The sequence below is a fragment of the Perca fluviatilis genome, chromosome 10, assembly GCF_010015445.1.
Source record: "Perca fluviatilis chromosome 10, GENO_Pfluv_1.0, whole genome shotgun sequence".
Lineage (NCBI taxonomy): Eukaryota > Metazoa > Chordata > Actinopteri > Perciformes > Percidae > Perca > Perca fluviatilis.
Window position 1 is genome coordinate 34278910 of NC_053121.1, and position 16752 is coordinate 34295661.

Sequence of the window (16752 nt, forward strand, 5' to 3'; positions counted from 1 at the left end):
TCTGTCTCACAGCACAAGCAGCTAGGAGTCTGTTGAGTATTCTCAGTAGTTCAAGCGACAGCAGGAGGCTTTTTGTTTGTTTGAACAAACTGCATAATGCCTCCGCCTTGTTACTTTGAGAATTTGGGGATGAAGGGCAGGAATTTGAAGTGGTAATCATCCTCAAGAAAGCAAATTTATATTTTCAGATTTTGCCTCCCATCTCGTCTGCTAAGTGCTCATCGCTGCAGGGTGTTTCCTGTCTGTCAAACAGTGTGAGCTAAGCTGCGACACTGTAGGACACTTTGGATCTTTTGTTCATTATAATTATTACATTATTGTTATCACTGTTATACTTTTATAATAATATCAATAACAACAATGTAGGGGGGTCTTATAAGCCACGATAGCTAATGCAATTTTCTTCAATGAACGTAAAAGCTTTCATAAAGAGAGCCAAGGGCGTAACTTTGGGGTCAACATTGGGAAGGTTGACATCTCCAACTATCTAGGGAGGACATGTCTGCATGTATTTAAAAAAAACAAAAAAAAAAAACATAAAAAATATGGTCGAAAAAGAGACAAAAACATCAACAGGCAACAAATGTCCGAAAAAGCACCAAAAACTTAGAAAAAAGTGCCAAAGACTTCGAATTTTTTTATTTCATAAAAAAGGCGAGAAAAACTCTTGTCAAAAAACTGTCAAAAAAAGCAACCCTTCAATAAGGCAAAAAAAAGGTAACAAAGCGGCAAAAACATTTAAAAGGATAAAAAAAATTGTAAATTCTTTGATTTTGCAGAGGCACCGTTGCTCTGTCCGGCACTTAATACCGCCAAAGACTATTGTGATTGGTTTAAAGAAATGCCAATAAACCAGAGCATGTTTTTCTCCCATCCACAGTGTTGTGTGGACTAGCCAGACCTTCCTTTGCAATGCTGTGGAGGAAGGTCTGGCAATGCGAGACTAGGATGTTTGGAGACCAGAGCACCAGGAAACGGCAAGACATTAGTACAGGTTAAAATAACAGAAGTCAATAAGACACCACGAAGACAGCAAGAGAAATATGCTTTCTCAAGAAGCCATGCAGAGCGACAGGAAGCAGCAAGACATCAACAGATAAACATCATCAGCATCCATAATTAGTACATGAAGCCATGCAAGCAACAAAACACAGCCATACAACACAGATTATAGCCATTTTCTTGAAACATGAAGTACAAGTTATTAAGATGTTGTAATAGTTAAAGTGCAAGTGAATATTTTATGCATACCCAGGCCATGCAGAACTGACTATATCTGACTTAATGTGATTTTATAAGTCTACAGGGTGTAACTTTTTTTTTTTTTTTTACAAAATACAGTTCCTTTGGCATTTAGCCTTTATTTGACTGAGGACAGTGTAGACATAGGGAAAAGAGAGGGGAGGGTATGACATGCAACAAAGGTCCCAAGGCCGGAATCTACCTCTGGGCGTTATGGTTATATGGCGGGCGCTGTAACTACTTGGCTACCAAGGCACTCCACTGGGTGTAAATTCTTATTAGCACAATAAAATGGACGTGATAAGTAGGCTTTTATCAAGGTTGGGGATTTAGCTTGAGATTATATTCGGGGAAATATTTAAGTGATAAAGTGTTATGAGCAGACACAGGGATGTAGAAAAATTCACAGGAGCTTATCATCAAGGTTGTCCTTTCATTGTCTTAATATTAGTTTATTATAATTCTGTTGATCCTTGGATTATTCTACTTTTAAGTCTGGATCAGTCATTTATCTAAAATATTAAAGTAAATGTGGTGACTTTAGGCCATGAGCTTTCTTTAGACATCTCCCCTCCTTCTCCACTAATGAAACTGACACCTCTGCAAATCCACAGTGAAGGATTTAATATGCAAATATCCAAAGCTGTCTTAAAACCTCAGACTTGCATCATATCCGTCATGCACACCCCGCACAGCAACAACTGTCGCAGTCTTTTTTTAGTATTTATCTTTCGTTGACAATAAATGTTGATGAGAGTAGTTTATTTCAGTCTGTGGGTTGATGTCACTCATATGGCAGCAATTTAAACTAAGTGGTAAACTTCTCACTCTGAAGGGTGTCGACTTGCTCCATAAGCTGGGAGGCCCGCAGAGTGACCCGCTGGGGGACGCCCACAATAACGGGATGGCGGAGGTTGGGTTTAGGAAAAACTTATGGGGAAAGGCCTTTAAACGCCGGGAAAGGGCGCTTAAAACGCCGGGGGAAGGGCCTTAAACGCCGGGAAAGGGCGCCTTAAACGCCGGGAGACGCGCCACAGTAACACACGGGACAAAACGCCACACGCAGGGACGCCATCCCCGGGAAACAAAGCGCCGCAAACGGGACGCGATCCCCGCTCGCCCGGGTGAAAGTCCTATGTTGTTTGACCCATCCACCACCCCGACCAACCTCTCTACGCGGATTTTCGGCTTTTTATATTACTCCCTACAATTTCGTGCTGTGGACACGAAATATGCTTCCCATTGAAATACATTAGTTCACATTTTCGTGTTGTCCACCACGTAAAAAACAACAAAAACGTCTCCGTGAACACGTATCAATAGATTCAAATAACGTCACATTTACACGAACTTCCATGAGACCGGGCTGGAATATGTTGGCTGATAATAGACAAAAGTGCTCTGATAATAGTAGTTGTACAAAGTCTGTCACAATTCTAAAAAAAAAACTACTGCTTGATATTTTTTGTGTTAATGCAAAAAATGACATTCCATTTTATATTGCCTGCAAATGCCAATTATTGATGAACCCCTTTGTCCTATTTAGCATTTGTTTATTATGATCTTAGTACTGCAAGATCATTGTATAGTTAGATTTAGCAATTAATTAGCCTGGTTGACACCAGACCCTTCTCAGTTGTAACTGAGAGTGGGTCTGGGCAAGCTTCATTCACATCCCATTTCCAAAGGGGCGTCACCAACGGACACCGCTCAAATGCCTCTGGGCGCGATTGGATAGTCCTTCAACCAATCAGACCAACGATCCGGGTGACGTAGCAGCGGCATCAACGGGTTGCTGTGCTTCGGTAGCCGTCATGTTGAATGTAAACAAAAAGCTGCTCGCCGTCGCTGAGCTATCGTCATCGTGTAAAGCAACGGTTGTGATTGGTGCCTCGATTTGGAAAAATTGAAAATGGGTTTGAATGGGCTCTTGGCCAGACTGACTTGCAGAGCTAATCTCAAATTTGCCGGAAGTTCGTCAGGGTTCACCCAGGCTAGCAATTAATTGCTCAGTCTATAAAATGTAAAAAAAAATTGAAAAATGTCCTATGCAGTTTCCCATAGCCAAAGTGACACCTAGCTTGTTTTGTTCAACCGGCAGTCAGTAACGCAAAGAAACTCATTTTACAGTGACATAAGCAGCTAATTCTCACATTTGAGAAGCTGGAACTGGCAAAGGTTTCACATTTTTGCTTAATAAATTACTCAAATTTCTGTAGATAGATTAAACGGTAAATTGACTAATCGGTCAGCACTACATTATAATACCCTATAATCTGTTGGGTCATAGCAATTGATGACCAACTAGTGGATCTAAAGAACGTATCACGATGAATGATTCTGATGTTTTCCATGTCTGTGCTCTCTCACCAGTCTATCCAGCAGACCCCAACTACTACGGCCCCCCAGCCGTCCAGGAGTTCCCCCAGTTTGACATCGTAGAGGACGCCTACTCCACCACCTCCACCATGGACTCGCGACGGAACTCTCGATTCGGCGGCTTCCCGTTTCCACTGGATCGATGTGACCGCCGCGCTCCCTTACCGCCCTGCTACAGCAACCAGAATCTGGACGACTTCCTGGGTCCCGACGGGCTTCCTCTTCCCAGCTCCCAGTGCCCCAACGAGTACACCGCCATCAGCTACTACCCCACCCAGCACGCCCGCAGCCTGGACAACGTCTCGGGAGGCTACAAGAGACTCAGCATGCGTCTGAGCGTGGCTATGCCGTCGTACGCAGAGCAGGCCAGCCCATCGCCGGCGCCCAACCCCGCCGAGCCTCAAACGAGACCAGCAGGGCGGAACCCAAGCAGCTACGAAGCATCCAGCATGGTGGAGAGCGATTACGGGAGCTGTGAGGAGGTGATGTTTTAAGACCCCAGTTTGGGTTCGAAGCCTACATGCTTTTTTGTGGCAATTTCAGTTTCATATGGGAACCTAAACAGTGCAAGTACTTGCCACTGTGTTGTGCAACTCCATTCTAAGGCAGCTTTGTGTGCAAGGACAGCTCTCAGATAGGACTCTTTGAAACAGCAGAGCAGCACTCTCTCACTGTGAGATCTGAGTCCTTTTTTTTTCACAGAAGAAAGTGCCGTGTGAACCGTTCAGATGTCTTTCATGTGTTTTCAAAGTAGTGTAGTCCTACTGTGCCAGACTAGACGGGGGTAATTCAGTGCTCCTCGGTTAATTCCGCACAGAGAGTTCAGCAGCAGTTCACCCCCGACGTCTAAGAGATGCCACCGAGAGCACTCGTTAACTTGTGAGGGTTGTGAATTTGTGAAGCGTATTACTGACTTGACTGTGGACTGTTTCTTTGTCAAAATAAGGCAAAACTCAAGACTTTTTTTAAGCTTAACATGAGAGAATCTGACTCTCAGAAGAGGACTCTGCTTTCTAAACATCACACAACTGCATTTCCCTTGCATTTCACTTCTCGAACAAGCCAGCCACTCTAAAAACATCAATTTCAGCTCTACCAAACACTGATAATGGTATACATGCTATGCATCGAATGATGTGATTAAATGGGAGACAGCAGGCATGAGGAAAACACAGTTGTCATGGCAGTGGCCAATGTGACATTCAGACATATAATGAAATCCTGATAAATAGATTTGGTGAGTGTTGCACTGTATGAAAGCTAAACAGTGTTTATCATGTCCACATTCTGTGGTGTGTTTGTGTTTACGTGGAATTTCTTTTATCATAAAAGCACTGCAAGAAATGTCGGAAAAAACGCAGGTTTAATGTGTGTCTAATGTTGGCCCACTATTTCAACTCTATAGGTATTAAAAAAGACATTAAGCACATTTCATGCAGGATAAACATTTCAGTGAACTCTTTAATCTGTTTACCGTTGCTGTTGTTTAATCTCGCTGTCTGTTACAATGAAGGGGGCTGGATCCTCATTAAAAAAAAAAAAGATAAGAAGCCATGAACACAAAGTGAGGTTAGTCGTGAAGTTGATGTATTTTAACTCTGAGTGTTACTAGTATCAATGCTAGTTATCATTACAGTACATTCTGTCGATTTTGAATGTGAAAGCATCTCGTCTTGGATTTTAATAAGCGTGAACTAGATTACAGTATTTTCTTTGGAGGAGACGTTGGTGTTTGTGATCAAGTTCAGCTCTGCAGTGTGATAAAGCCAACACTTAATGTGGAGTAGTTAAAGAAGAGCCATACAAAAATGCCTATGCAACCATTTTAAATGGTGCAAGGCTCAGATGGAAGAAATGCTTGTTTCGGTCAAGAGTTTGTTGTGCATTAAGCAACATATTACAAAGTAAATGTTTTGTACTGAATTGTATAGTCCATGTTTAGCCCGAGCAGCAAAATCAACTGTTAAGAGCCACAATATTCACAATTAAATATCACTTCAGACAAAATGACTTCCTGAACATTTCTTTTAAAAAGAACTTAGAGCAACAACAAATGCTGCTTAAGGTGGAACTAGAAATTGTTTGGCATGTTTGCTTGAAAATGTTTTTTTAAACAATAGTTGTTGGAAAATGATAATTCCTAAAAGAAAAGAAAAACAACTAAACTCTTATTTAACTGATAAGTCATTGAGTCTATAAAATTGAGAAATTACAAACCGCAACGACAACTTGCTTCGAAAATTCCTTTAAGGTATTTCTAAAAGAAAATGAATGGATTTCTCAGTGTTTTCTTCTTATCTGAACTCACTGAAAGAAACCTACTGTGGAAGCCATGGTTTGTCTCTTTTAGTAGATCAAACAAACGCACATTCTGTGTAAATTATTCAGGTTTAATATATATATATATATACGTTAGCACTCTACCTAAAGCCACATGCATTATGTATAAATTGACATTTCCATTTGGCCGCTCAGCAGTCTATTCTTTGTATTCATACATGACGTTTAAATCAGATTTATTCATGTCTTCAGTTGCTATCACAACCAAGATCAGCAGGCTACTATGCTGTCTAAACAACGCTTAACCTCTGTCAGGTCAAGGCAGATAGAAGGCCACATCTAAAAGACAAATCAGCTGTTTGGATTTCGGCGAATGTGTGTAGACAGTGTTTTCTCATGCTGCCTCCTTGTAAACGCGTCAGGGATGCAGATGATGCATGTAAAATCATACTAACTGGATTTTGACACAGGTCCTGGAGGCTGGGGAGATAAACAAGACACAAGGGCACTGCCTGTTTTAGAAAAAGGCTTTTGTTGTAACGTGTGAACAAACATCAGGGTGATACAGACGGGGTTAAATATGTTAGTTAGGTCAGTCACAGAGAAAAATTATTTTTTTTTCTGTAACTGTCATTCATTTCTATCATCCCAAGTGTGTGCAGTGGGGCTAACTCAAAGCACACACTTTGCAAATATTAATACATATTTAATCACTGCTGTTTTTACTGCTGTCTTGCTGAGTTTTGGCACTAGTTCCGAAAAAGGAAGACTAAAAGAAAAAAACGAATTAAAAATGAATTAATTTTAAAAACTACTAATGTCTCTCACAGTAGGCAGTGTTGAGACAATAACAGATAAGTCTTTTGAATTGAATATCCTGAATGAATATTATGGGCCTTAATGAGTGCTAAATCAAACTTCCTTCATCATAGATTTGACCGTGTATTTTTGCTACTTTTTGTTGTTTCAGTCATTGTAAGGCAATTTCCTACGCAAGAATTGAGAATTTTTGTAGAGCAGGGAAAGTGTTACATCATAACCAATAGCTAATCTTAACCAGGCTGTTATAATCGCCAAAATATACCCACAACATTTTCATTTGAGTAACTACATTCCTGCTGTTCCCAAATAAATCCTCATTTGTTAGGTCAGTGTCATCGCCATCTCTTATTTTGTGAAATCTGAGAATGCGTAACTAAATCCTCCCAGCAGTTTTAATGCAATCGTTGTTGTATGCTGTGGGTTAATTTAATTTCTGTCTGGTTTATATATGATTGCTGTTTCCGAAAGAAAAAAATATATCTGTACTATATCTGTACAAAAAAGACCTTTATAGTGTACAGGTATTGTGTTGTACATAGAGTCTGTATATGTGTGTTGCTGTTGTTGTTTGTGCCGAATATGACTCACTTGAATGTAAGGTACATTTGTTTTCATTCATAAAAGTTTTTTGTTTTTTTTATCAATATGGGCCTCCCCATGTTTTGCCCTGTTGTTTCTCTGTGAGAGATTTTATTAAGATACTGTCTTTCCATTTTTTTTTCAATATTGTAAAGAGAATATGAATAAAGATAATCTTCTAAGAACATTGATTCTTGCTGCTTTGTGTTCTCAGCATAACAACAAACACACACACACACACACAAACACACACTGTGGGTTTTTTCATTGTTGGGAAAGAAGTAAAAAAATAAATAAGCTTTCTCCAGACAGGATTTGTGTTATCAGAGGAAATCACGGGTAATTTGAATTTAACATCAGTGATGTAAGAAGGTGACATATTCCAATCCAATCCAATCCGCTTTATTTATATAGCACAATTTAAGCAAACAACAAGGTTACCAAAGTGCTTTACAGAGATAAAAATATAAAACAAAATAATGTAAGTTACTGGGAAGAAGCTGGGACTGATAGGGTTAAGCAACTGTGCACACCCACTATTGTCAATTTCCTTAAAGACAAAAACGTACGCCATCAGAATGAATGGAAAGATGCTATACCATGTAAAAGTCATAAAAAGTATGTCAAAAAAAATCATAAAAAAGGCATAGTGTGTCGGAAAAAGTCATTAAAAAAGTCGTGTTATAGTATGTAGAAAAAAGTCGTAGTATAGTATATCATAAAAAGTCATAGTATAGTATCTCGAAAAAAAAGTCATAGCATAGTATGTCAAAGAACTCATAAAAAAGTAATACGCTGTAATAGCTGTATGTTGAAAATAGTCATAAAAGGTCACAGTATAGTATATCGAAATGAAGTCATACTGTAGGATGTAGAGAAAAGTCATAAAGATTCATAGTATAGTATGTCGAAAAGAAGTCATAAAAAGTCACAGTATAGAGCTCCCTGGTAGCTCAGATGGTAGAGCGGGCGCCCATATATAGAGGTTTATTCCTCGACGCAGTGGGCCTGGGTTCAAATCCGCCCTGCAGCCCTTTGCTGCATGTCATTTTTTTTTTTTTTCTTTCATGTCTTCAGCTGTCAAAAATGCCCCAAAAATAATCTTTAACAAAAAAATAAGTAAAACAAGTCATAGTATAGTATGTCGAATACAAAGTCATAAAAAGTCATAGCATAGTCTGTAAAAAAAAAAAGTCATAGTATGTATGTCAAAAAACGTCATAAAAAGTCATACAATGGTATGTTGAAATATAGTCTAAAAGTTCATACTTTAGTATGTCGAAATTAAGTCCTAGTATAGTATGTCGGGAAAAAAAGTTGTATAGTATGTAAAAAAAAAGGCATAAATAAGTCATAGTATAGTATGTCCCAAAGAAAATTTCCTGCAAAAATATGAAGTTTTAATAATAATAAGCAACGTTTCGGTACTGGACCATCTTCAGACAATAAAAAAAAAGTCATACTATAGTATGTCAAAAAATAGTCATAAAAAGTCATAGTAGAGTATGTCATAAATAATCATAGTATGGTAAGTCGAAAAATAGTCATAAAAGGTCATATAGTATAGTATGTCGAAATGAAGTCATACTGTAGAATGTAGTAAAAAGTCATAAAAAGTCATAGTATGTCGGAAAAAAGTCATAGCATAGTATGACATAAATATCATAGATAGTATGTTGAAAAAAAGACATACTATGGAATGTCGAAAAATAGTCATAAAAGGTCATAGTATATATGTCGAAATGAAGTTATACTATAGCATGTCGGAAAAAAAGTAATCTACGGTATATAAAAAATGTCATTTAAAAGTCATAGTATAGTATGTCCAAAAAAGTCATAAAAAGTCATCATATGTCTAAAAAAAGTCATATTATAGTATGCCGAAAAATTCATAGTATAGTATGTCGAAAAAGTCATCAAAAAGTCATAATATAGTATGTCATAAAAAAATCATAGTAAAGTATGTAGAAAAAAGTCCTAGAAAATTTGTAGTATAGTATGTCGAAAAAAAGGCATAAAATAGACAGTATTGTATGTTGAAAAAAGTTATACTATGGTGTGTCATAAAACATCATAATATACTATGTCGAAATGGAGTCATAGTATGTCAGAAAAAAGTCATACTATAGTATTTTGAAAAATGTTATAAAAAGTCATAGTAGCCTATAGTATGTTGAAAAAAAAGTCTTAAAAAGTCGTAGTGTAGTATGTAAAAAAAGTCATAAAAAATTCATAGAATAGTATGTCGAAAAAAAGTTATAAAAGGTCATACTTTACAGTTTTTCACGATTGCTATGAAAATTCTTTCAATACTTTTAACAACTTTCCTAAACTCTTAACGCACCAACACACCTACAACACACGATTGGCAAACCAGTTAATTTCATGCTCAAAAATCACACATTGTAAACTAAACTCCAACACTGATTTTCAAAATACAATAATTCAACACAATACACTGTTTACCAAAACAATGCAATCATGTCTCAAAATCCAATAATTCTTCCAAAACACTAACACATGTTCTGTAAATGAATGCATATTTTTTTTTAAGATTACTTTTTGGGTTTTTCCGCCTTTATTTGACAGGACAACTAGGTGAGAAAGGGGAAAGACATGCATGAAATTGTCACAAGTCGGATCTGATTGGCTGAGATTTTTAAATAAAACAAATTAAACCTGGGGGTGTTATTAAAAATTGTAATCACACTGATTATTTAGTAGTTAAGCAGTAGACAAAAGTGTAGCGGTGGAAGTGAAAGCATGATCTATTGTTTTAAAACAGAGGTAAGGTCCAAGAGAAGTAAAAGTCTCATCAATCCAGCAATACAGTTTTTCTTGATTGCTTTGATGCAGCAGTCAACTCACACATTTTTCAAAACAGTTAACACACATGCTGAAACAGTGGCACTCATGGTCAAAATGACCCATTTTGTTTGCAAAAAGCTCTAACTGTGCCAAAACATTTGAAATATGCAACAAAAGCAAATTTTGCCTCCAAACAACACAACTTGCAAACAAGTGTATGAGCTCTTCCAATCAACCATTACACAGTGGACAACAAAATACAGAATACAGCACTCAGTGCGAATCAGTGCATCATTGCTTGTCATTGTAGTCTATTTCAATCAGGAGAGACTTCCTTGCTATTATGAACATGTTTATTGTACAAGACAGAATATGAAAATGGAATGTGCAAAGTCTCTGGAGATTAGACTCCATTGAATCCATATGTTATAAAAGGGGTAGTGAACCCAAACATATCCCCCGATGGAGTCCAGAGACTGGTGGTGATGATGAAGGCTCCCAGGAACCAATCAAGATAGCCATACAGCTGACGAACCACGGAGTACGTGGGTGAGACAACCGGTGGATGAAGGGGAGCAGGCGGGACGCGCTCTATTCCTGAAACGACAGCTGACAACCGCAGAGGAGAGAGAAGATTTAAAACAGGATGCCATGCTGTGATTGGCTTGTGGTACGTGGCTGAATCTGATTGGTTTAACTAACAATGAAACAGCTGAATCCGATTGTCTGCTGACAAGTGAATGCCATGGAACAGCTGATAAATTTGGAGTGATGATAGAAGAAATTTGGAGTCTTCATGTAAGAACTTACGCTGAGCTTCATTACTGGACGTAGCTTTCATGACATTGCCATTTGTTGTCAAATTTGCCTTCTTGCAAAGAATTGGATCCAGAATCAGAAATGCTTTGATGCAAATTTTATTGATTCCATTGATTCTTATTTTGAAACTGTGGCTGAAAACTTAAATACTGTAAATGTTACACAAAATACATTAAAAAAATAAATAAATGAGTATAAGAAATTAAGAAAATAAAAATAAAATCTATTACAGCATAGTATAAACATCTATTACTGTAGAGTATAAGAAACAGCCACTATTGATATACTCAGTCTCTTCTGTCTTAGACCTCTTCCATCCATGTTCGCAAAGAACAATAGAGACGCTGCACCTTTAAGGCCCGCAGACTGATTGCTAAATGAAGATTTGTGTGAAGGAGTGTCAAACAGGTGCTTCAGTGATTTCATACTGATGTAGGTAGTTTCTAATAGTTAGAAACAGATGGTTTCTGTTTGGTTACCATAGCTAAAACAATGGAGTTTGGACTGCTTGAATGACATCCGTGTTAACTGTTCTGCAAAAGGGTGAGGGAAATGTGTCAATCCATTGAGAAAGGGTTAACACATTTGCAAGAGGTGTCTTCTGCTCTGCTGAGACAGTGATGATGAAAACCGAGTGGATCCCAGTTTCTTTAAGCAGGTCAAAGCAATCAAGAAAAACTGTAATACAAGCAATTTAAGAGCATCAAGATGGCTAATTTAGTGCTGTTGAAATTCATTCAGGTCATTGAAAATTTTTGAAGAGCAGGGAAAATTTTAGTAAATTCTTTATTGAGTCTTACAGTAACATAGAGAATGTTTGCACAGTAAATGAACAGACTTCTGTGTGAGTAAAACAGTGGAATGGAGCATCATTGAATTGTGTTTTTGTGTTTGATATCTATTGTGTGTATCTATCTGTTTTGCTTTGTATCTCATAATTACAATGATGCAAAATAGCATTAATTATCTACTTCCTCAAACACACACATAACCTGTGTGTGCATGCATGTGTGCATGTGTGTGTGTGTGTGTGTAAGAGAGATAGAGACAGAGATAAAAACAAGATATAGGCAGGAGGACAGTGCATGCCTGTGTCTGGTAGTCTGAGATTTTGTGAGTACTTTAGTGTGACGGAATGAAATAATTTGTGTTTATGTGAAGATGAGAAATGGAGGTGCTGAGATAAAAGTGTCTGTGTTCTGTACAGAAGAAGCTCTTATCTGACCCAGTCAGCAACTTTCTGCCAGATCCTGACACTACACTGATAAATGTGTGTGTGTGTGTGTGTGTGCGCACGCGTGCACATGCGCGTATGTGTGTGTGTGTGTGTGTTGAGGTAGCAATAGCACACTGCACATCAAAGAGTTCAAACACTTTCCACTGCTCTCTTTTTATGTTGTCTGAAATACTGCATATCACCAGTATCTATATCATTACTTCTCCTTCAAACTTTTGCTTCAAGTAAGCGTTTCTCGTGTTTTCATCTCAACACCTCCTGCTATCAAACTCTTTTGTAGCTGTTGAGAACAAAGAACAAACCTTCAAACTACTTAAGATATCACAGTCACCCAATGTACCGATCAAAAGGGTTTTGGGGTTGGAAAATTCTGTCCAAAATACATTTGAGATGATTAACAGAATCATGACCCAATGCTAAGGTGCAAGATGGTGCAATACATCCAATCTATAGAAAGGACAATTAGGTCCATGCAGGTATTTGGTATGAAAGCCCTCACTCTCCATTGTGAACTGTATGAACGTGTTGGATGGCCTTCTTTATCAACAAGGAGACTTCAACACTGGCATATCTTCATATACAAGGCTATTTATGGTCTCCTTCTATCCTACCTTCTGACCTATATCAGTGTAAATAGTACCGGGACTTACAATCTTCGTTCCCAGGATCTTTTCCTTCTGTCTGTTCCGAAGGTTAGAACTGAGCTGGGGAAAAAGGCCTTTAAGTTTGCTGCTCCCTCTACATGGAAGTTACAGAAATCCATGAAACTTACTGAGCTGGTCTCATTGGTCGTTTTAAAGAGGATGTTGACTGACTTGGAGGCAGCCACGTCTGGCTGCAGATATTTTACCTGATGTGTTTAGGATTGTGGGTGACTTTGAAGGATTTGCTGTTTCAGTTGTTTTATGTTTTCAGTGTTTCTGTGTATTTTGTGTTTGTATGTACTGTATGTGTGGTTGTACTGCTGCCTGTCTTGGCCAGGACACTCTGGAAAAAGAGATTTTTAATCTCAGTGAGTCTCTTCCCAGTTAAATAAAGTTAAAACTAAAATTAAAAAGAATTTATAAAAAAATGCTAGGAAATGTTTGACAAAAGGGAATCTCAGAGCTTGAACTGCCCTTTGCTTTTTCACAGAACTTTCCATGGGGAATGCAGATCACAAATGTAGTTACCAAGATGCAAATACATTGGAAGATTTACAGGTACAACTAAACAACTTAAACGGAGGATAAGCCAATACAGAAAGCAATCGGAAAATCAAAATAATAGACGTACATATTTGAAGTAATCAAAGAAGAGGGAATATTACACAAACATCGGAAAAACATTCAAGAGCAGTACCAACCTGCGGCCGTTTGCTGCATGTCATTCCCCCTCTTTGTCCCCTTTCGTGTCTTCAGCTGTCCTATCAAAATAAAGGCCTATAAATGCCCAAAAACTCATCTTAAAGAAACAAACTCCAACAAGTGTAGCCATTACATCTTTCTTCGGTAATTGGGCAACACAAACTTTAAAGTAACGTTAACATGCAGACTATTGGGTAAATAATGAGTCCAACAGGTGATTATCCAACTTTCCTCACACAGTAGCACCTCATTAGTTACTGATTGGGCTGTTTGTGTCTCTACTGTCTTCTTGATTAGTTACAGCGAACACACGATGAGATTAGTCAGATGATCAGCCGCTGAGCAGGACCTCACAGAGTGCGATGCATTTTGTTTTGTGCTACGTTTACACGTGGCTGGCTATTTTTATAATAATAATTATTAAATAATAATTTAAACATTTTATCTTTTGCAAATTTCATTAACTTTTCTTTGTTGAAGCTGATGCATAAATGCTTAAATCAGCAAGCCCTGCAGGTCTTGAGTGAGTGCATAGTTGCTCTCAGGGCTGTGGGTTCAAGGACTAGAGGAGCTCAGAACGTGAACTGTCAGATCCCGAAATGTAGTACTGTACTGTAAGTAATGTAGTATTGTCATTTGGACAATCAGCTTTCTCTGTACAAGGCACAAAAGCTTGGAATTGTTTACCCACTGAACTGAAAGGAGAGTCAAACTGGGTCCTTTTCAAACACAAACTTAAAGACTCTTTAATCAGAGGTAAAAAATGTGACCACTGACTGTCGGCTTCGTTGTTATTGTGTTATACTGTATTATTATGTTTATTTTAACTATCTGTTGTTGAATTTCATGTAAAGGCCCACTAGGGACTGACATTGAGAATTAGCTTCGGCTAAAATGTTGTAGTATGTAACATGAGTTTATGTAACATACTTGTCCCTATTCAAATAAACTTAAATAAATAAATAAACGGACATTTCAACCTCTCTGTTTTCAAAAATAACATCGTGCACAGCTGTCAGTTTTCAGAAAAGTGTTCATTTTCATGTACCGGTGTATATATGCCGTCAATGCCGCCAAAAGCATGCCAAACCTGTAGGTGGCGGTGTAACGAGAAGCTCAAGCCCACGTTAGCCAATCAGAATCCCGAAAATAGCAACAACAGCAACCAATCACTTCCTCTTTGTCTCAGTTTACCTGCAAACGTGCAAAGGAAGATTTCAAAAATCTCCACTCTGGCCGGAGTTTTTAGAAAGACTCGGTTTCAGAGGCGAGTTCTCCGTTTGCGTGTAAACGAAGGGCACAAATGAAGGGAAATCTTCATCTCAGTTTGTAAAAATAACCACGCACGTGTAAACAGGGTCTTGATATCAATGTACTTACTAGATGACTGTTTAAACAATCTCCTCACTCATTAAATACATGGCCTTTGGTGTGCCGTAGGTCCAATATAGGACACTGCAGGACAAAATGTCATTTACATTTGACTCTGCCACTAACAATGAAAACAACTGTAAAGAGAGAGAATAACAGAATGCAAAAAAAAACTTAATGGTTGCTGATAAATCAAAGATGGAGTTTGAAAATAGTTAAAGAAGCCTGTTTCAATTTCACTCAGCCCAACGGGAAGTCTACAAATGTCTTGTTTTGTCTGACTGACCAACAAACTCCCGAGATATTCAGTTTACAGTGATAACGTACAGAGAAATGTATCAAATCCTCATATTCCAGAAGCCGAAAAAATAAAATGACAATAATGAATACTTGATGCAGCTCTAGTTTCATGTGATGGAAATATAATTTTCAACAGAGTACAGTCTAACGTGTTAGTGTGCATGTCTGTATTCACATGTTCCCTTCACACAATATTTTTCCTACTTTTTCCTCAATATGATGATTCATCTCATGCTCGCACTTCCTGCTCGCACTTTTTCCCCCAGCTGAAACACACACACCACACACATACGCATGCACACACGCACACACACACACACACACACACACACACACACACCACAAACACACACGCACAATTATTCTAGAAAATAACCAAAATCACCGTCATTGTGAGCTGTGTGTGTGTGTGTGTGTGTGTGTGTGTTTGTGTTTCCATGTGCATGCTGTGGAATCGCTTTTGTGGAAAAAGCAGAGCAGTTCACACACAATTCTCTTGTATAAGCAATACTGAGGTCATGAGTAATGAGGAGACAGTTGTGGGGGTCAAAGTCCCGGAAAAAATACTATTTCACAGCACCTCTCATGACAGGCTGCCGGAACTTCTGGAAAATAGCGCCTAAAATTGCACCTAATTTTTGTGCACCTAATGGACTGTATAGAATAACAACAGCAACAACAACATCTAAATGGTCCTGAATTCCATGAATAAATGGAGAGGTTGTTGTGACCGTTCCAGGTATTGCCCGACACAGTAGGCTAGGTATCTGTAGACTGGTCCGATGCATACTAGAGATTTTTTTGTATGCTGTATAATACATGCTAGCAAAAGCAAAGCCAGTTTACTAGTCTAGCAGGTGGTTTTCAAATACAAACGATGCAATACAAGTTTTTTTTAAACTAACATTTTTCCTAAATTCTTAACACAGTTAGCACAACGTCCGTCTGTGTAGGCTATAGGATTGACACCTTTCTTGTTGCTTTAACAAAAAAAAAAAATTACATACAGTTAATTTAAAATGCTTGAACTTCTTTTACACACAAGCGCCACCAAGACCAAAACAGTGGATTTGTATTACCACATTTACAAATGCTTTCACAGTGTATGTCAGAACAGATGACATCATGTTCTAAACCTAACTTATAGGCTAAAGTCAAAGTGAACAGCTGTTCATATTGTAAATTGAAACTCAAATATACCCCCTGGATTTTATACATGCATTTATTGAGAAACAGCTGATTGAAGTTAAGCAAATAGATCAATCACAGCTGATTCCCTTCTAGGAAACACACTCAGGTGTTGAGGTTCTTTCAATCGCATGATCATATGGTAGTACAGTAAAAGAGGACCTATTTGAACAATATACTGTACGTGATGAACACAGAAAAATAAGAAAAATGCCTTCACGAGGGAGAGGAAGACGAGAACCAGGACAATTCTGTCTCTGTCTCCTTTTTTTCTTAAACTGTACATTCCATAAAGCTACTCTGAGATGGGTCATTCATTTTTTTTGTATTGAATCTCTGCAGCAAAAGAAACAAAATGGTGGCCGGGTTGGTTCAGCGGGT

At 38.1% G+C, this 16752-nt stretch overlaps 1 protein-coding gene across 1 annotated transcript in view; it reads left to right on the forward strand.

Annotated features, from left to right (window-relative positions):
- fat2 (FAT atypical cadherin 2) overlaps positions 1-5628 on the forward strand; it is a 130927-nt gene extending 125299 nt beyond the window's left edge. Inside the window, exon 29 of the mRNA XM_039813545.1 lies at positions 3616-5628. Within this exon, the coding sequence (XP_039669479.1) occupies positions 3616-4115 (500 nt within the window). The 3' untranslated portion in view covers positions 4116-5628. The remainder of the gene's footprint in view (positions 1-3615) is intronic.
- Positions 5629-16752: the final 11124 nt, after the last annotated feature.